Source organism: Capra hircus, chromosome 5, assembly GCF_001704415.2.
Source record: "Capra hircus breed San Clemente chromosome 5, ASM170441v1, whole genome shotgun sequence".
NCBI lineage: Eukaryota > Metazoa > Chordata > Mammalia > Artiodactyla > Bovidae > Capra > Capra hircus.
Window position 1 is genome coordinate 111,613,198 of NC_030812.1, and position 21,809 is coordinate 111,635,006.

Sequence of the window (21,809 nt, forward strand, 5' to 3'; positions counted from 1 at the left end):
GGGACCAGTGCTCACATCTCACATCCATTGTGAGGGGAAGGTGCTCACTCCAATTGACCTGACTGAACCCGCAGACACTCACCACCAAGCTGATATGTCTGGTCATATCAGGGGTCATTCAGAGAGCTGTCCATCCACCCCAACACTTGTTCAGTGAGGTGATGGTAACAAGGTGGGGAGAGATCCCCGGGGCCACAGACCCAGCCTACAGCCAAACTGAAGCCAGAAGTGGACCCTTCTTGTGAGGTGGATGTCCTCTGAGGCCCCAGCACACCAGGCTTCTGAGCCTTTCTCCACCCCCAACCACGAGGTGACCTTAGGCTAGTCAAGCTCTCTCTGGGCCTTCTCCACCTTTATAGTCCAGTGGTGAGTCATAGATTCTTCCCTGCTCTCATCACTTTTTACCAGGAGGCGTAGAGCCGAGCAAGGGCAGCATGTCTAGACTCAGCAAAGCTAAGCTCAGAGGGAGACAGAAACAGCAGCAGCCTGAAGTTGCTTCACGTTGGCTTCAGACTCAGACCCTCAAGCAGCACACAAATGCAGCAGGCAGAAGTGAGTTTATTGCATTAGAAAAAATACCAAAGAAAACCAGCAAACACCTCCATACTAGACACAATTATTAGCTTGACTTCAAGGGTGGAAAGGAATTTCCAAGGTACAAACTTTATTTCTGGGAGGGGGGTGACAGTTTCATCCCCTCTCCTCCCCCTCTGCCCCTTTAGACCCATGGGTGTTGATGGGGGCGCCCCACTGTGATACAATCACACACGCCTCCTCTCTCATTCCGCTTGCCTGTGTGTGCCCAGGTGGAGCTAGCTGGTCACAAGCAGCAGGCTCCTGAGGTTCTGGGATACAAAGAAATGTGAGGATGGGGTTGGGGGTCCTAGCCTGAGCCTGGGCTTCCAGTTAGTGACAGTGGGACTAGGGTGGGGGAGGGAAGGTTTGCCTTCCTGCAGAGCTGAGGGGAAGGCTTCCTGCTCCCTCCATGTCCCCAGCAAGCCCTAAGGCACGGGCTTTGGCACAAATGGCTGTTGCGCATGAAGGGCGACTTTCCGTGAACCGAAGGACTCAAAGTCTCTCAGGGGAGCAGCTCAGGCTGACTTCGTGGTACGGCCCTGAGTCTGGAGGTGACTACTAGGAGGAGAGAAATCAACTGAGCCCGGATGTGGGGGAGGACAGAGAACAGGAGGAGCTTGTGAGGCCCATCATCCTCTGGCCAGAGCACAGCGCCGTGGGCAGAGGGGTCTGGAGCACGCGCCTGGAAGAGAGAGGGCTGGGCGAGGCGAGCTGAAAAAGGGACAGCACCTGGCTGCGCAGCAGAGCCGTGGCCTCCACCAGCATGCTGCCCTCCCAGAAGGAACCCGGCCTGAAACGCGTGCTCCACAGGCCAGTTCTGCCAGTCGGTCCACATTGAATAGCAGCCCTACTAGTTTCTGCTCTGACGTATCATTACCACGCACACTGGCAAATCAGTGGGTCTTGAGAAGGATTAAAGTGCTCACTGGTTTAGCTCCCAATCTTAAAAGTTCCAAAATGTCACTTGATAGCACAGCTCATCATCCTGGACGTGCCCTGCTCAGGTCACAGGCAAACACTAAGGCAGAGGAACATCTTTTCCTCCAGCTGAGACCTGACGACGCCAGCTGCCATGATAACGGCAGAGATGGGAGATGAGGCCAGACGTGAGCAGCAGCTCTTTGGAGAGGAAAGGCAGCTGCTGCAGGCCAGACCCCAGGAGAGAGAGGGTAATTCAAGTCTGAGAACTGGTGGGAGCCGCGGCAGGAGGGGCCCATGGAGGCCAGGGCTGGGGCTCAGGCACCAAGGAGCTCTGAGTTCTCCACATCCACTCTCCCAACTTAAGGGCTCACAGGAAGCAAGAGAATCTGAAAGCCTCTCCAGGTTAGAAACTTCCAGATTGTTCCCTGCCTTGAAGCTCCTGGCCAACAGCCCTTTATGAAAATGGCCACTCACACCCTCCATCTTGCTTCCTTCAAGTCAGGACACCAGAAATAACACGTGCCTGCAAAACACATTTAGGATACTATAAAAGTCCCTATCAGAAATAACTCTACATTTCCTTGCCACCTTGATTCTGCATTATTATGCTTTCTACATCAGGGACATCTTCCAAGAGCAGGGAATAATTTCCTCTTGGTCCCTAGCTGAATACTGCATATTGGTCTAGGTGGGGTGGGTACAATGACTGTCAATAACCTACATTATTACTTACAGACAAAAGGCCTGGGTCTCTGCTGCTCCAGACCTTCATTAACTGTGACAGGTTAGCTACACGGAGGGAGAGCAGACTGTAGACAGCAAGGCAGGCTCTCCTAGAGCGATGTCAGAGGACTGGCCATCAGTCTAGGCGGAAGGGGGCATGGCTTTATCCTGTTTCCTCTGGACTGGCACTTGCTGTTACTCTCCCCGCATCCTGAGGCTTTTGGTTGCTCCAGTCCGGGCCCCCTGGCCTTGCTGGGGGAGGGGAGGGAAGGCGAGAGAGATCGTGGCTAGAGTTCACTTAGGTTGGGTGAATTTCCCTGAAACTGGCCCCATGTGCACCAATCCTTTAGTTCATTTCATGGTGGCGAGTAACCACTTCCAGGTCACGGATAATGTGAAACTCACCTGGGTCCCACAGCAGGTGGCAACCTGGGTGGAGTATGGGCATTCTCTACAAGGAGGTTCTGGGCTGGGTCTCCCCCAAACGGTGCCTCTTGCTTAAACAAAGCCCCTCCCTTTCTCCAGTGGGGAGGACGCTTAGGAAGCAGCGTCAAAAGTGAACTCACAGACAAGAGAGCCTTAATAAATTAGTATAATACTATTAGAAGGGATGGCATTTTGTTCTGTGTCTTAGGAGCTGTGTCCTACATGCAGCCTGGTGACTTCCTTCCCTGGGAAATTTAAAAAGCCGTCCCCTGGTTGTTAGCTCTGATGTAAAATTATAAAATAGAAATCTGGTAGGGTTTGTTTTGTTTAAAAAGGAAAAGCCCTGGTGAGGCAGGGCGGTCCCATGCAGTCCGGTTAGCTCTGGCCATTGGGTCGGCCCACCGGGCTCCCTCCGGGAGGCTGGATCGCAATGGAGTCCAGGAAGGGCCTCAGGGCCTGTCCGAAGGGCCTGCGGAGAGAAGAGACACGGGTGCTCGGGTGGGCTTGTGAAATGAGAAAGTCAGAAATGAGGAAGGCACACAGTTGGACTTCGGGGGGACTGGGGTCTTCTGGGGGTATCGGCAGTACTCAGGAAAACTGACAGGTGCAGGCTGTCAGAAGGTGTTGATGCCACTGCCCAGTTTGCTCTCAGAGTAGCTTAGCTGGAAAAAAGACTGCAGACACTGTAGTTTTAAGACACTTTCCAGGACTTCCCAGGTGGTCCAATGGTTAAGACCCCCTATTTCCAATGCAGGGGATGTGGGTTTGATCCCTGGTTGGGGAACTAAGATCCCACATGCTGCGTGGCACAGCCAAAAATAAAAAAAGAGACTTTCCAAGATTACTACAACTTTAAATTGGGTTGCCTGCAAAATATCTCAGTTATTGGCTTTCTTTTTTCTTCAGTGGCTACTGCCATTTTTGAAAACCATCCCTGAATTCAAAGGAAGTGAAAAATTCTAAAGCATAAACAGAGGAAACCAAGAAATAGTAAGCCTAATTCAGACAAGTCCAGGAACTCCATGCATCAAATAATAGCAGCGAGAACACTCCAGCTACTCAGGGCCCATAACCTAGATCCTGCTGTGGGGTTTAACACGCCCACTAAGGAGTAGGAAGGCAGGGCCAGGGACATGGGGCTCTCCTCGCTGGCTGGACACTGACAACAGCCTTGTTTCCTGAGGGGTTCTGACTCAGGTGTGAAGGATAGCTCACCTTGCTGAGCCTGCTAAACTTGTCAGGATCTCTGCTGGACAGGTCCTCAGTTCAGAGTAACTGAGTCAGAGTCAGGAAATGGGCCTGGTCGTGCAGTGGGCAGAGGCTGCCTGAACGCAAGGGGAGGGAGGGGTACGATGGCACTGAGTATGCATGTCCCCTGAAAAGACACTGCCTGGATGGTGGTCACAGAGCTTGGACCACATCAGGGTGGGAGGGGCTACAGAGTGTTTTTGAAGAAAACATCTACTGAGGGCTGTCTATGTGCTACGAGGTACAAGGTTGACTGGGAGGTTGTCTTTGAGGACGTCAAAGACCTCAAGGTGCAAGGGAAGAAAGACAGACAGTTTCAAAACAAGTCCCCTAACTAATCTCTGACTTACTCTGCTCGTCCATCTAAACTGCCTTTTAACTGGGCACTTCTGGGGAGTGGCAAGCTTCATGTACAATGGGAAAGACAGATGCCAGGATTCTGTACAAACACTGGTGCCGGCATCAAGTGGGTTTCTAAGCTCTGCAGTTGCACTCAGGCCACCCTCAAGAGGAGGGTGAAGGTAACACGGGTGAGCCTCCGAGAGCAGAAAGGATGGTGGCCTTCCAAGGCAGGAGCTGCCATCACGACATCCCACCCAGCCTGGCAGGATTCGGGGTCGGGGCGGTGATGGGGAAGGAGGCGGATGTGGGCCAGAGGAGAAACCTTGTGTGAGTGGGGACTTCGAAGGCAGAGGCAGAGACAGAGGCCACTTACGTGGAGAGAATTTCAGAGGGAAGGTCAGTGATGTAAGAAGGGATCTTCCGCCCGGTTAGGAACTGTGCCACTTCGTTGCTGAAGGTGTTACAGTTGTTCTCAAAGATGTTGTAGGCCTCACTTCTGCACATTATGAGAAAGGTTTGAGACACAGATATGAGTCAGTAAGCGTGTACATGAAACTGAGATCAGGCAATGGGAGGGCGACCATAGCTGAATCTGAGGACAGAGAATTCCTTTCCTGCACTCCCAAAGCAGAGCCTGGTTTGCCACTCTGGGTATTTAAAGGGAAGAATGAAATAAAAACATATGGCTCCTCCATTTCAGGAGAATCTTTGCATTCACAAAAGCCGAGCTCCGGGGTTAGAATTTTAACACTTGAAACTGACTCAAGCTTCGGTAAGAGAAAACCTGCTCCAGTGTATTTCATCCCAACCTCTCTACAAACCCTGTTTCTGATTTTCAGGACAAAATACTTGGTTGAGAGCAGCATGTGCTGAAATAGCAGCAGCTGCTTTTAATCAGAAGGAATAAATAGCTCTTTCTTCCCTCCAAGTTTCAGCAGTAGGTGTGCTGGATGGAACAGCGGCCTTGGAGGCAGTGCTGAGCTCTTTTTGTGGCACGGTAGCTCCTTTCCCATCCTACCTGTTCAGCAAATACTGGGCCAGACCTTGGGCTGAGTGCTCTGGGGGAAATTACCTGGTGGCTGCCATCTGGGGGCCAATTATCTAGTGGGGGAGATGGACACGACTACCGTCTCCCCTGTTCTCCACTCACCGGAACAGAGATTCCCCAAGGGAGGACAGGTACTCCAGAAAGATTTCTTCTGTGACTTCTGTGCTCCCAACATCAACCACAGAATCTGGGGGCCCAAGCAAAGTCCTTCCCTACAAGAGCCAACCCAAAGAAAGCCAGTAAGTCACTCCCTCTGCTGAATTTTTTTCCTTGCCATGGAAGACCACAAATGCTCTGCTCCAACAACTTCTATCTTTCAGAGCACCTGGGGCAGAGGAAGACTTATTTCCTCTTTGTGTCAAGGCTACAATAGCCTAGAGGCTCCTGGAGACTGTCCGTGGCTGTGGGCTGACAACGTGGCTGAGAAGTCGGGTGTCCGGTTTCTGGTGGGGCTCTGGGAAGCTAAGTCTTCTGCAGGTCAGACTCCTGATACTGTCCACTTCTTCAGTGGATAGACACAGAAACCCAGAGCCTGCAGTCTCCCTTTGTTCCCAGCAGGCCTAGTCACGAGGGCCGAGCAGGACAGCCAGAAATGGCTCACACCTGGCGGCCATCGTTCCATGCCCATATTCATCATGGACGCAGCCAGCTTTTCATATGACACACTTGCTTCCCCCTGTAACACTGGGAAAACGTGAAGAACTGTGAGAAAGCTGGCAGATATTTCCACGATTCAGTTCCTTTATCTGTGAGGCTAATTTAACCAGGTGATAGGGTTTTCCCCTGGCAAGGGAGTTACTGGCCCCTGAAAGGCCTACCAAAACCCCTCAGCCATGGGTTAACAGACTGCTGTGCCATCTATGGGGTCACACAGGGTCGGACATGACTGAAGTGACTTAGCAGTAGCAGTAGCAGATACAAGGAGAGACTGAGGCCCTGGGGGAACCAGCCGAGGGGAAAGCAACAGGATCAGTGGGGAGGAGAGGGCTGGGAATGGGCTGGGGAGTAAGGGAGCGCACTTCAGAGCAGCGCTCCTCGAAAAGATCACAAATTCATGCAATAGCTCTTGAGCACCCACTGTGTGCCTGACAAGATTTGAGGGGAAAGCGTGGTGAGCTGATTACTATAGTCAGAGGTGCAAGAGACCAAAAGGTCACTCTTTGACCCACTATTCTTCACTAGTATAACAAATATGTTATTGAGAACCTACTACACGCCAGGCCTTATGCAAGGCACAGGAGGTATGTGGACAAAACAGATGAGATTCTTGTCCACGTGGAACTTACGTCTAGTAGTAAAGGCAAACCAATGTATAATTGGACTTCCCTGTGGCTCAGATGGTAAAGCCTCTGTCTACAATGCGGGAGACCCGGGTTCGAGCCCTGGGTTGGGAAGACTCCCTGGAGAAGGAAATGGCAATCCACTACAGTACAATTGCCTGGAAAATCCCATGGACAGAGGAGCCTGGCAGGCTGCAGTCTATGGGACTGCAAAGAGTCGGACACGACTGAGCGACTTCCCTCCAATGTATAATTATGAGCTGTGATAAGGGTCTTGTTGGAAAAAGTACAGAATGCCATTAGAACATAAAACAGGGGACCTTCCCAGTCCAAAAGGTCAGAGAAGACTTGTCTAAGAAAGTGACAGTGAGCTCACCTGGAGGATGGAGAGAGTTAACCCAGTGAAGGATCAGGGCGGTGGGCTGATGTCAGAGGACAGGTTTAAATGTCCAAGGTGTTCAAGGAATGAGAAGTGTGGGGAGGGTAAGGGTGGTGAAGGGCACAACCTGCAAAGGGGCTAACTAGAGAGAGGCAGCGAGCCCAGATCGGATGGGGCCTTGGAGGCTATGCTGAGCTTTCTGGGTTTTATTCTGAGAGCAGTGGGGAGAGTTCTGATTTAAGCAGGGGAATGCCATGATCAGAGTTGGATTTTGAAAAGATTGCTTTGCCATCTGTACAGAGAACTGACTGAGAAGGAAGAGCAGATGTGCTGCTGTGGTCCAGGCTAGAAATGAGGGTGACTGGATTAAGGTGAAAATTCCGGAGAAATGAGAAGAGATGAAGAGGGACAGACTGCTTTGAGATACACTTACAAGGTGGAACTGAATTGGGCTTAATTAAGGACTTGTTATAGGAGGTGGGGAGCCAGTAGAAGGGAGAAATAAGACATGACATCCCATTTATGAGTATCAAAATGAATGTTTTTTTTGTCTTTGCTTGAGTACCTCCTGGGACAACCCTTAGATAGCCCAGACAGGAATTTTCTGGGGAAAGGACACGGGATTTGGAGTCAGAGAAACCTGAGTTTAGCACCAGTGCTGCAACCGGCTGCGTCTTTGGGTACCTCGCTTTCTCTCTCAGCGCCCTCACCAGCTTCACAGTGACTGAGTTCATGCCAGGACAGAGGCACTGAGCTGGTAATGGTGACAGAAGAGCGAGACGGTCTCAGCTTACAAGGCGCGCACGGGGATCCCTGTGGAGACTCAGCAACGGCCCGTTTCACCATCACACGCCCAATGTGACAGAGGAACCACGAATGCCAGGGGAGCAGAGGGGGCAGCTGGCTGGCGGATCTGGGAAGGGTATTCTTGAACTGAGACTTGAGGTCATCATGAAGAAGCATGCCACAGGGCTACCTACACTGGCTAGATGCCAGAACTACGGAGGACAGCAAGGTTCCTGGACTAGGGGAACTCCCAGGAACCTGGGACGGTGGACGGGGTGGGGGCACTCACTGGCGGACAGCTGGAGATGCCGCCACTGCCGAAGAAGAACTCATCCTTGTGCACGACTATGGAGGTGTGCCTGCAACGCAGAGAAGAGGCAGAATGAGCCAGATGGCTTAAAATTGGTCTGAGGAAAAGCAAACACCACCCTGCTGTAAGAGTAATTTCTGCCTCAGGATATGACTTACAAGGTCAACGGCTTTATAATCCTAACCAAACAAAGGTAAGTTAAACATCATAGATCAGTTTCCCAGTGTTGGCACTAGTGACATTTGGGGCTGGCTAATCCTTTGTTGTGGGGGCTGGCCTGTGCATTCTAGAAGGTTTAGCAGATCGTGGTCTGTTCCCACTAGATGGCACTAGCATTCCTCATGCCCTCTGTGGTTATAACATGTCTGCAGACGCTGCCAACGTTCTCCTCATGGCAGAAACGTCCCTTGTTGAAAACCATTGCTGTGGATCATGTGAGCGAAGGGGAGTCCTGAGAGTCACCCCAACATTAACAAATCAATACTGAAATAAAGCTCTGCAGACCAAGATGTGTTTTCAGACTTTTCATATGAGATCAGGTGTGTTCAGGGTGGTATGGCTATAGATTGTTTCCAGACTTTTCAAACTAACAGGAGTAGTTAACCTGGACCACGCTGAGGGAAAGACCAGATGGTGTTCAGTGTGGACCTATTTCAAGTAAAGGTGCTCACATTACTTCTTGGTCCCAGTCAAACAAAGCGATGGTCATCTGGTCAACCAAAATGTCAGTAGGCTCTAGAATCCAGTCATAACTCTGACCTACGCTTTCCTCAGAAATGGAACAGAGCCCAGCCATCATCCTGTGTCTGACAGACCAATGAAGTTGCGTTTTACGACCCATGTGGGGTCCTCATGACTTCTATAGTTAGAAAACTTGGCCAGGGGTGGGCATACATCATTCTGCCTTTCCTTAGGACAGGTGAAATATCTGCACCACTGATATTTTTAGCTGGATAATTCTTCATTGTGGAGGGGTGTCCTGTGCATTGCAGGATGTTTACGGCAGCAACCCTGGCCTCCACCCATCCACCCTAAACGTCTCACTCAAGACACTGGTAACTTCTGGCTGGGAACCACTGTGTTAGAACGTGAAGATTTGTGGCTTAGAGAGCTAAGTTTCAAACTGGAAGCCACAGACTGAAACCTGAAATGCATGATGCTGTTTGGTTTCATAAACCAGCCAATGTAAGGAGCCCCATGCAACTTACCAGATGCCTTCCAGTTGTTTCCCTGTGGAGAAAAAAAAAAGAGAGAGAGATTTAGCCACTTGGGACTAGACTAACTTGGGACTTTTGCCCTCCAGCCAGAGCAAATTCAGATCATCAGAGGAACCCATTATAAACCTCTTGGGGGACCTCTGATAAGGTCCTTAGGTTGTGACATAATATGTCGTGTTAAATAAGCTGAAAAGTAATCAGAATCCTTAAGCAGAATTCAAGCAGAAACACTGGTATTGATGTACCCTTTTTTTTTTTTTAATTTGTGCCAAGTCTTAGCTGCAGCATGAGGGATCTAGTTCCCTGACCAGGGACAGAATTCGGGGCTGCTGCACTGGGAGTGCAGAGTCTTAGCCACTGGACCACCAGGGAAGTACGATGTACCCAATTTTACATCTGCTTTTCTTTCTCCTTTAGGGTCAATTCATCTTTTTAATTTCTGTCTCATCTACAGAGACAAAGTAAAACAAGAGTATAGAAGAGCTACTGTCCACTTCTTCACTGAGTATGTGTGAGGTGAAATCCCCTAGAAAATAAGAATGAACCCTGAGGGCGCCATGCATTTGACCAGCCATGTATTCTGTGCCTCTAGACCTCTATATGCCAGAAGTGATGAGAGATACGGAAATGCAAGTACGAAATGCAAGTTCTGCCTTTCAGGAGCCCAAAGTCAAAAAGAAAGAGAGCCACACGTAACTAACTAACACATAATGCTGATAGGCTCCTTAATAGAAGTAAACGAAATAAAGGGAACCTTCAGAGCTGCAATTTAACCAGTGAACAAACAGGCAGGGAGTGGACATTTCTGCCAGAGGGAACAGCACATGCAGACACAGAGCTATGAAAACGACTAAGGCAGGGGACAGCAGAGGGGGCAGTGATGGCGGGAAGAGGACAAGTGGCGGGGATGCGGGGAGAAGAGAGCAAAGCTGCACGGAAGGCCGCCCCACACTGCAGGGCATGGCGGGTGCGAGGCAGCACAGGGCCTCTACCAGACCCGGTTTTCAAATGATAACTGTTGTCTTCTAAGAGAGAACTATAGGAACAGAAGATGTATTGGAGGGAAGAGAGCTGAGGGGACAGACTGAGGAGGTCTGTGCAGAGCGCCACGGGAGATGCAGGAGTGCCGAGGATAGAGAGGAAGCACGGCGAAGGGCACGGGAGCGTGACCGAACATCACTCACCCACCTCTGCTTATCATTTCAGGGTAACTGTTTACTGAGTGCTAGGCAAAGAGTGCTTACTTTTGCTTCCAATGCTTCGGTGTTTGCCCTGTGACTTTCTAAAGGATGAAACTAGGCCTGTTACAGAAGGGGAGCTGATATGATTACACTTTCCCCTTTGCCTAACCTGCAATATCTTGCCCCTTCAAGCAAACTTAAAACAGATAACCTTAGCCTAATTTTCTTTTTTTTGGAAGAGACAAAAGAAACCATGGCTCCTCCATGACAACTACTGATGACTCAGCACAGTGTCATTAAAAGCAGTTAAGAATATGGCATAGGACTTCCCTGCAGTCCAGTGGTTAAGACTCTGCCTTCCAATGCAGGAGTACAAGTTCAATCCCTGGTCAGGGAGCTAAAATCCCACACACTTCGTGGCCCAAAAAACATTAAAAATGTGAATAATATTGTAACAAATTAAAGACTTTAAAAATAGTTCATATCAAAAAAAAAATATGGCGTAAGTTCAGATCTGAGCTTTTCCCTTTGCTAGAGGTGGATCCTGGGCAAGTTTACTCAACCTGAGCTGAAGTTTCATCAATACAAAGTTGCTGTAATCAGTAATGATTATTGGTGTAAAGCATCATAGTGTGTGGGACACAGAATTCTGATAAATGGAGATATTGGATATAATTTTTTTAAAAAGATCAAAGAAATTCCACTTCAGGGTTGACAGGCAAGATCTAAGAAGAGATTTCAGTATCCATCAGATTAGTCCGAAATCTTGTATTACATGTAATCATTTTACCCTTTGCTGTTAGTGCTGTGAGGCTAAATGAAATAACAAAGGAAAATAAAATGTAGCAGAGTTCTTCTGCCTCTAGAGACCAGTCTGCTTTTCACTAGGAGACGGGCTGCTTTGACCACAAGGTCACAAATGGGACAGAGGGATTCTGGCCCAGGGTTTTGGGGACTGTGGGGCAGGCTCTGCCTTGATCCAAACTGAGCTGAAATTCCAGAGATGGATCAGAAACAGAAATGGATGCCAAAAGGAAGTGATAACCCATTTAGGACAGGCACTGAGTTGGATTCTTCATCTCTTCCAGCTGACTCTAGGAGACTAAAAGACCACACTCTTCCTTTCACAATGTGTAAAGTGGAGAGACTAAGTTGCCTTTTAAATCGAGCTGGTCTACTCTTCTGGACTGACACATAAAAAAACAGCTTATTGTCTAAATGGCAGCAATCTGATGCTTATTTCCTTGGAGACATGCAATGACGCATGAAACTGGACAGATAAGGGATCCTGCTTTCTCCTGGGTGATCCTGCTCTCATCTACTTTGGGAAGAACACTATACTTATAAGAAAAGAAGTATAGTGTAGTAAAGAACACAGGTTCTGAGAATTCCCTGCTGGTCTGATGGTTAGGACTCTGCACTTTCACTGCCCAGGGCCTGGGTTTGGTCCCTCGTTGGGGAACTAGGATCCTGCAAGCTGAATGGTATGGCTAACATTTTTTAAAAAGAAGAAAAAAAGAGAACACAGATTTTAGTGTGGACAGGGCAGGTCTGAATCTTATCAGTTCACTCAGTGAATCAATGTTTATTAAGTGACTATTATATTTCAGGTTATGTTCTTGGCATTAAGGATACGTCAGAATGCAAAGGAGACAAAAGAAAAACAAACTCCTTCAATGCATTCACAGGGTGGGGAGATAGGACAGTCAATATAAATATAAGCATAATAAACCACAGTAGGCTAACAATAATGAGTGATAAAAATAAGAGCAGGATAAGGGAGACTGGGCATTTCAGGGACGGCCAGGGTGGGCCTATTTGAGAAGGTGACATTTGAGCAAAGGCCTGAAGGAGGCAAGGGAGGGAGCCATGCAGAGGCAGGACATGCTAGGTGTACCCGAGGGGCCTTCAGGAGGCCAGTGTGGCTAAAGCGGGTGAGAGGAGCAAAGCAGGGGGTGAGCAGAAATAATGGAGAAGCAGGTCACGTAGATCAACTTGGTGAAGTTGAGAACTTTTCTAAGCCTGAGCTGTCCAGCATGGTAGTCACTGACCACAAGTGGCTTTTAAAATCAAAAGAACAAATTCAGTACTGCATTTCAAGCACCCTCAACAGCCACGTGTGGCTAGCAGTTAGCCATGGGACAGTGCAGATCTAGAACGTTTCCATCACTGCAGGAAGTTCTATGGGTTGGCACTGTGGGAACCTTGGTTTTCGATTCTGTTAGGGAACAAAAGGCATAGTACTAGTGTCCAGCTCATAACATTTCCGAGGTCAAGAGATGACCCATGAAAGAGGCCCAGCAAAGTGCCTGCCACATAATATGTGCCCCGCAAAAAGAATACCTCTTGTTTCTTTTAGGCTTTACAATTTGAAAGTTTTATGGTGGCTCAGACGGTAAAGCGTCTGTCTACAATGCGGGAGACCTGGGTTCGATCCCTGGGTAGGGAAGATCCGCTGGAGAAGGAAACGGCAATCCACTCCAGTACTATTGCCTGGAAAATCCCATGGACAGATGAGCCTGATAAGTTACAGTCCATGAGGTCGCAAAGAGTCGGACACGACTGAGCAACTTCACTTACTTATTTCACTTATGGCTGCTCTCACAGCACCTTGGTATAAAAACTACCTACTTATAGGTCTTTCCCCCTCGTTAGACTATAATGGTCTCGAGGACAAGGGCCATGCTTATGCACCTTTGTGATTCCAGGGCTGAGCAAAGAACCTGGATCAGCGATATCACACGCACAGCTGCGGTGGCTGACACACGGTGCTAATGAGGCTAGAGTTCTTAACCTCAATCTTGGCTGCCCTGGCTTGTTATTCAGGTGACTCTGCAACCCTGGCATGTTGCACCCTGCTTCTGCCTTCTCAGATGCCCGTGCTCAATGACCCAAGAGGACAGGTGGCAGGTCCAGGTGCACTGGTTCAAACCCAATCCTACTAAAATACTGGGTTTTTGGTGTGAGGCCTCAGAGACCTTCCTGCCACTTATTTTTACACCTGAAAAATAATGCAAAGTTGTGGGATACAAGCCCTACTTCATTCTCCTTGATATTCTCTGTACTGTTCATTGAACTCAACTGTAAGCTGGACATTATGCATGTGTGTGTGCCAAGTTGCTTCAGTCCTGTCTGACTCTTTGCGATCCAGCGGACTACAGTGTGCCAGGCTCCTCTGTCTAGCCTGGGGCTTCTCCAGGCTAGAATACTGGGGCGGGACTGCCATGCCCTCTTCCAGGGGATCTTTCCAATCCAGGGATCGAACTCACATCTCCTGCGGCTCTTGCATTGCAGGCAGATTCTGTGCGCTGAGGCACTGGAAAAGCCCCAACCTGGACATACTTCCTCTTTATTCAACCACATCAAGGTATGCTTAAGATCCCATCCACCCATAGGATGGTGATAGAAACTATACAAAAAAAGATCCTCTTATTTATCCTTCTGTCATTTATCAATCCATCTATCAAACACCTAGAACCAACAACTTAAAACGGATTGAGTGGATTCATATCCTTTCTTAAAGTGCTTCATAGTTATCCTTATTCTCACCTCTTTACATAGTGGAGTGGGACAAATATTTATTAACATCATTTCAAACAGGTAAATAAAAATGCATGATTTGTCCAGTGTAAAGAGGGAAAAAAAGGGATATGACCATGTACTTGTTAGAGCAGCTCAGGTAGAAATGTTACGTTAGCTGCCCCGTAAATGTAACATTAGCTTGTCCTCATGGCGCTCTCATGAAGACAAGAACCAGGATCATGGCCTCCTCTGGGGGTGACCAGCATTGGAAAGTGGGACTGGAGTGATTTTTAAATTTTTTCGTTCAGACTGAGACACAGTAGGTGAGTAGGTGGTGAGGGTTTGAGACTGAGTCAGGGCACAAGGCCACTGGGGGATGTGAATTAGACTCAGTGGCTATAAGCACACTACAGAAAAGCAGACTGTTTTCCCACTAGGACTTCCTCAGCAAGCTGCAGAGTGCGTGGGTCAGATGGCTGCATGTCTCTAAGCTTGCTGGCACACCCATTGCATTGATTTGGAAGCCTGTGAGGTATGTGCATGGAAACAAATGGAAGCTGTGGATATTAGCCCTGTTTTTCATCATAAACAACAAAGAATGTAGACTGAGGTCCTGATCATAAGAGTGAAGTCAGTATATAAAGCCAAAGAGAACATGCGCCATCTGCCTCCCTCGCCGATTAAGGCGGTGGAGCTTGTGTGTATAGACATGCAAGCTGGCAATGGGACACGCTCACCTTGTATACTGCTGGTGCTAAGTAAATGTCTGCTAATAAGCAAGAAGTGGGTGGCAGGGATGGGACTCCAAGGGCAGGCGGCATTAGCTCATGGGTGCACACTGAAAGTAGCCCAGGCTCACTTTGGGCTTCTCTAGTAGCTCAGTCGGTAAAGAGTCTGCCTGCAATGCAGGAGACCCGGGTTCAACCCCTGGGTTGGGAAGATGCCCTGGAGAAGGAAATGGCAACCCACTCCAGCATTCTTGCCTGGAGAATCCCTGGGACAGAGGAGCCTGGCGGGCTACAGTCCATGTGGTCGCAAGAGTTGGACATGATTGAGCAATTGAGCACACTAGCTCACCTCCTAAGTGTCTCTCCACAGGGACAAAGAGCTCTTAACTGGCAATGTGTTAATCTGATTTTCCAGATTACCAGCAACGTGAAAATCAGCTTATTCTCTAGATGGTGGTTTAGCCACTGTGTCTGACTCCATGGACTGTAGCCTGCCAGGCGCCTCTGTTCATAGGATTCTCCAGGCAAGAATACCGGAGTGGGTTGCCATTTCCTTCTCCAGGGGATCTTCCCGACCCAGGAATTGAACCCTGGTCTCCTGCATTGCAGGTAGATTCTTTACTGACTGAGCTATGAGGGCTTCCCTGGTGCCTCAGCTGGTAAAGAATGAGGTGCCTACAATGCAGGAGACCTGGGTTCGATTCCTGGGTTGGAAAGATTCCCCTGAAAAAGGAAATGGCAACCTACTCCAGTATTCTGGCCAGGAGAATTCCATGGACTATATAGTCCATGGGGTTGCAAAGAGTCGGACATGATTGAGCAACTTTCACTATTCTCTAGAACCACTACGTAAATGTTGAATCTATGTGGGAAAAGGTAAAAAGAAACATTGGTGTATCATAAGTGGACCTCTGGACCTATTTTGTAAAAAATTAAAAAAAAAATGCTTATTAGCAGGGGGCTTGCCCCTCCTTAAGGCAGGGAACGGTCATCACAAAATCAAAATGCAAAACACTGTTAAAAACTGAGAGGTATTTTAATCCTCAGAAAAGGATAGATTTAAAACTACTTAATACTTTAGCTCTAGGAGCCAGTACAGGATTCTTTCTCAGGATAAAAATAGCTAATTTGTGAGTTCTTTTCTTTCAGTACCGAGTGGGTCCCCTCTTAATTATTGCTTGGTGTTATGAGTCAGGCCTTGTAGCAATGCTTGGAAAGATCTGCAACATCCTGTCACTTACACCATTTGTATATTTACTGAATTCCAGGGCCTCCCAGGTGGTGCTAGTGATAAAGAATCTGCCTGCCAATGCAGGAGACAAGAGGGTTCGATCCCTAGGTGGGGAAGATCCCCTGGAGAAGGAAATGGCAACCCACTTCGGTATTCTTGCCTGGGAAATCCCATGGACAGAAGAGCCTGGCAGGCTACAGTCCACAGGGTCACAAAGAGTTGGATACAACTAAAGTGACTTAGCACGCACGCACAATCAGGGATTCTTGTCCCCAGTGGAGCTTCTAGTCCAGGTGGGGCTGGGGGAGTGGACACAGATGAGAAAACATGCAATTATAAGATAGAATAAACGCTATTAGAGGAGATCACAGGATGTTATCAGTACTTTATAGAGACACATGACCAAGATTTGAGGGGCAGGGGGATAGGGAAGACTTCCTGGAGGAAGTGACACTTCAGTTGAGACCTCAAAGATAAGTTATCCAGGCTAAGAGATGGGGAGAGAAAGTATCCCTGGCAGAGAGCACAGCCTTTGAAAAGCCTGGAGGTGAAAAAGAAATGAACAGTTCAGTCCTGTTAGGATGTACAACCATCTTCTCAGACCCTGGGGTTTTGTTAAGACAATTAAGCCATAATGCCTTGAGGATCTACTGGGAGAAATAGTTACTCAGATCATTTTCCCCAGGGCTTAGTTTTCCAGTAGAACCCAGTTGAGAAAGTCTTAAGTAGAGACTGTTCAGGATGTGGGGACAGGTGAGGGTGGAGAGAAAAGCAGGAGGAGGATCATGAAGGGCCTAGTAAGTCACATTCGTTTTTTCATTTTGTCATTAAGAAATGGCAGTTATTACTAAATTAACTCATTGGATGGATATAAAACAACACACACAATGAAGAATAAAAACCTAAAACAAAGCACAATAGATGGCATTAAAACATTAAATAAACCCCCTCAGATTTAAACACATTCTGTCTAATCTTTAAGCCTGAGCTTGTCTCAATCATTCCTATAGTCAATATTTACTGACCACCAGCTCTGAATGACCACTAGGGAACACACAGGGGAGATAGCGTCCCTGCCTTTCAGGAGCTCAAGGTTCTTGCTGAAGTCTTTCTGGCACATTCAGCCCACAATGGCCTGTCCCATCTTTCAAGGCCTAAAATAATTGTTTCACCTCTCACTTCTTTTTGGCATCTAATCATAATCTCTTTTGGGCTGTTATCTAATGTGGCATATGTACATTGTTTCTAACTAAATAAATTCCTCAAGGACAGAGTCTATGTGTTTTATTTTGTTACTATTTGTACTACAGAATTAAGCAAGAAACTGAGCAGTGTAAAATCTCAAATATTCATTAGACTGCATTCTGCCGAGAATATACATTTATATATATTCTATATGCCTAAGTCTTTAAATCTGAGAACAATTTTGAGACAGGCTTGTAAAGAGAAAATAAATGTGATCTTGGAACATGTATATGCAGGCAAAACTTCAGATCGGAAAACAATCAACAAATACAAGAATCCCTTAGCACAATTAAATAAATACACAAACCTCCACATTTATTTTTACGTACTTTAGCACAAAAAGAGGTCAAGGAATTTAAAGAGCAGCCAAAATTATTAAAAGGACAAACTGAAGGACAATCATAATAGCTAATTATCTTAGGCAAATAGTGACCATGAAAAAAAAAAGTACAATCAGGCCATCTGCTCGATTAGAAAGTAAGGATATTTCTGGGATCATGTTCATGGTGAGCGAGAGACTGTGGAACAGCAACAGCTTCATGAGAAGCAATTCTAGAAGACTGAAAAGGGGACAGGGTAAAACTGTGGCGTCCACACTGTTTCAGGGGAGAGCGGAATTACACTGGGCTCTATCTGGTCTAGTCATGACTGTAACAGATTAGATGGGGTCTCATAGTGAGGAAGTGTCACAAGAGCACAACAATTAAATTAAAGAGCCAGGCCACCCCACCTTAAAAAAACAAGATTAAGAGGGCACTGCTGATGAGGTCACACTAGTTCGGGACAATGAAGGCCAGGAGGGATGGTCATAAATCTGTGATTATGATTGGCACACACACTGAACTCAGCTATTTTCCTCATCCAGATTTGAAACACCTGGCCAAAAATGCCTTTATAAACTTGAATGAGGTACCTACTTTACATCAATTATAAAGGAACAGATTACACAAGAGAGGTGGTATACCAAAATAACTGAGAACATGAGCTCTGGAAGTCAAGACTGCCTGTGTTCACAGCCCAGCTCTGCTACTTACCAGATGTGACCCGGGGGCAAATTTCCTAATGCCCTTTATCTCAGGAATCTCAACTAAAAAATGGAGGTAATAACAGGACGTATCTCACAAAATTGTGGTGAAGAATGTAACACATGAAAATACTCAGGAAACAGAAGGGTCTGGCAAATGGCAAGCGGTCAGTAAGTTCTAGCTATTAATATACTTATAGAATTCATTAAAAAAAATCAGGAAAAAAACTGATTTTTTTAAACATTCAAATATATTAATATTTAGGAATGGGAAATCAATGGATGGCTACTCACAGAATTGGGACACACTCAACTTTAAGGTTAGTGATGTTTGGATGGGATGAACCAGTAAGGCAAAGCCCATTTTCCATGTTTTTAACTCTAGAAAGTAATGATTATCAGCTCTGATAACCCTTTTTTCATTACTTTTACAAAAGGCAGAGAAGCAATATGAGAAAAGGGGATAGAGAAGAGAGAATTAGATTTGCAGGCAAGGTGGTGTTCTCAGAAATACCACTGCAATCCAAGGTGCCCAGTTGATGAAGTTCCAATTTGGCTGAGGTCTTCTAGGATTTCACATCTATTAAAAAAGCTTTCAGATGGGATGGGAAGGAGTCCCAGTATTCCACCTTCAGTTAAGGCACTTTCTTCTTCACCCACTGAACTCCACAAAGGTCTTCTTCCAGTGCCAGGTCAGGCTCTTTTTGCCTCAGGGCCTTGGCAGGTTAATTCCCCTTCTGCCTGGAACCCTGTAACTACCTCACCACCCACCTTACGACTACTTCTTCCTTATCCTTAAATTTCCAACTTAAAAGCCATTACTCCTGATTCTCTTATTTAAAATAGGTCTCTATTCATATTTTTTGTCTCAGCAGCTAGTTGGCTTCTTGCACAGCCTAATACTTTTCACAATTTGTAACTGTTTCATACGCTTATTTATTTTTACTGTCTTCCCCACTAAATAGCTCCATGATGGCAGAGAACATCTTTATTCACATCATCTTCACTTAATCTTAACATTGACTAGCATACAGCAGGCACTCAATATGTTGAATGAATTATGAACCAATGGCCCTAAGGCCCCTTTCAGCTAAAATCAATAATTATTAGATAACAGAACAGAAAATATCCAGTGTAAAGGTGGAGGCTTTTATGGATGGGCCTAGGAAATATCGAAGTGACACCTCACTATGATCAAGCTAACTAAATGGCTCCATTCCAAAAGGTTTAGTCAGAACTTGACTGATGTAATATACTAGTGACTATCACCTTCCTCAAACAGTGACTCTGTAAGTTTTGCTTTCAGATTTGCCTTACTCATTTTAGCAACTGGAGAACTAGGCCCAAACTTCTAAACATGGATTGGCTACGTAAGAATTATCTGAGGAGCTTATTAAAAAGACAGGTTTCTGGACCAAAACTCCCAGAGATTCTTGTTTAGTACTTGTGTAATAAGGCTCTAGAATCCATATGTTTAAAACTTTGTGGGAATTCCCTGGCAGTCCAGTGATTAGGGCTCTGTGCTTTTACTGCGAAGGAAGAGGGGTTCAATCCCTGGTTGCCAAACTAAGATCCCGCAAATCAGCGTGGCCAAAAACAATGCTTATTTTGCAATATATGTATAGTACACAATTCAAAAGATACAAAAAAGTTTACAGCAAAATCTCCCTTTCATTCCTGTCTCCCAGTCTCAAGTTGCCCTTTTCATAAGCTAACACTGTTAGCAATTTTCTTATGTATTTCTCCAGATCATATTTGCCTAGACAACATGTATCCTTTGTTTCAAACGCCCACCCTCATATAGAAAGAACTATTTCAGTTTCACTTTTTCTATTCCCATTCATGCTGGAAAGGAAGGTATCTGTATTTTTAACAAGCATCCTAGGTGATTTCTGATGGAAAGCCAAATAGGAGTCACTCAGTGGCCCAGAGTTAGATTTAAGTTCACTCCACTAATGGGCTTCCCTTATGGCTCCCACGGTAAAGCGTCTGCCCGCAATGAGGGAGACCCGATTTCGATTCCTGGGTCGGGAAAGTCCCCTGGAGAAGGAAATGGCAATCCACTCCAGCACTCTTGCCTGGAAACTCCCATGGACTGAGGAGCCTGATAGGCTCCTCGCAAAGAGTCGTACACGACTGAGCGACTTCACTTCACTCCACTAAAACATGTTAGAAACTCAAAGACACACAAACTCAAAGGTAGCCTTGCTTACATGACCTCTCCCCTCATGTCTCATGGACACGAATTAAAACATTCTCTAATATCTCCACCTAAGTCAAGAAAAACTAGCCATTCACATGGATGCTCCCCAAATGTTCAGTTTTCAATTCCCATAATCCTTTCCTGCCCAACAGCACCTGAAATCACAAACCGGACTATTCCTAGGTTACACAAGACATTTTGGTATTTGGGTTATAAAAGAGGATTGGTCTCCTCTGAACTGGGACTGGTTTTCTCTCCTGGTAGTTAAGTAGTTTAATGGAGCACAACCGAAAATACTTCCTTCACTAATCACTACTGACCCAATAGCATCCAATCCTCCAACTGCTTTCTCACCATGTGGGCAAAAGCAATTAACTTAGAAACTGTCCAGAAGACCGCATAAAGTCAGGCCGAACTCGGTGAATTCTCGAGTTCTGAAGCCGGGAGATCCCGACTTTCTTCTCTCTCGGGGCGATTGGAGCGGGCCCCGTGCAACACGCTCTAGCCTTCTCTCCCCACCTACCCCAGGGACTGCAGGAAGAGTTTCGCTTTGGCGCGGAGCGAAGGCTCTCCTCCGCAGTGTCCCTTTCACCACGCGGTGCACTGCGCGGAAAGGCATCTCGCCTCCCCTCCGAGAAAGGAGTGTAAGGGGGCTTCACGAGCGTGTCAGGGCACCCACCGGGACACAGAGCCGGCTTATCCCTCCTCCCAGCTGGAGGGGCTCTGAAGGGCTTGGGGAGGGCGTGACTCCTCCCTCCCCTCTCCCGGGATTCAAACGTGATGACTGCAAAGGGGGGCTTAGGGGGCCCCCACCTCAGACGCACACCTTCTCTCCTCGGGTGTTTCTGCATCCTCTGGGCCTTCCCTTGAGTCATGACCCAGGCCTGGCCCCCTCGGCCGGCCGTCCCGGAGCCCTCTTGCCCGGTTCCCGCCCGCTCCCCACAGCCCCCCTCACCCAACATGATGGGGCTGAGCCGCCGGGCCAGGCCCTTGGACAGGTCGTACACGTAGAGCTTCACCGGATAGAGATTCGGCGGCTCCATCGGGACCCGTGGCGGCGGCGGCCACGAAGTCCCTCAGGCACCCGGCAGCGGCTTGGACCTTCCCGTACCCAACGGGGGAGGGAAGTGGAGGGAACGGGAGACCGAGCCCCGGCCCGGCCTGAGGGGCGGGGAGAGGCCGCCCTGGGCTGCTCGCGCCCCCGCACCCGCCACCGGCAACGACTACTGTGAGGTGACAGAGCGGGGACGGGCACGGTCCGTGCGAAAGACAGCGCGGGGGCGGGGACGTACTTTCGCGCATGTGCGTAGTGTCCTGACGGACGGTGAGGGGCGGGGTTTGGCGGGCGGGGGCGGGGCTTCGCAGACGGCGTGGTGGTAGTTCGGGGCCGATGCGGAAAGCGCCTTGTGGGAGTGGGCG

At 47.7% G+C, this 21,809-nt stretch overlaps 1 protein-coding gene across 2 annotated transcripts; it reads right to left on the reverse strand.

Annotated features, from left to right (window-relative positions):
• DESI1 (desumoylating isopeptidase 1) lies at positions 539–21,664 on the reverse strand. 2 transcript variants are annotated; one of them, XR_001918130.1, is made up of 7 exons: positions 21,346–21,664; positions 9,248–9,269; positions 8,019–8,088; positions 5,387–5,496; positions 4,610–4,732; positions 2,231–3,115; positions 539–2,020 (listed from the first exon to the last, which is right to left on the reverse strand). XR_001918130.1 is itself a non-coding variant. In XM_018048825.1 (6 exons), the coding sequence occupies exons 1-6, from the start codon at positions 21,431–21,433 to the stop codon at positions 3,022–3,024; spliced, it is 507 nt and encodes a 168-aa protein (XP_017904314.1). In that variant the 5' UTR covers positions 21,434–21,664; the 3' UTR covers positions 539–3,021. The 2 variants fall into 2 exon arrangements, 1 of the variants encoding a protein (XP_017904314.1); XM_018048825.1 differs by having other exon boundaries at positions 539–3,115.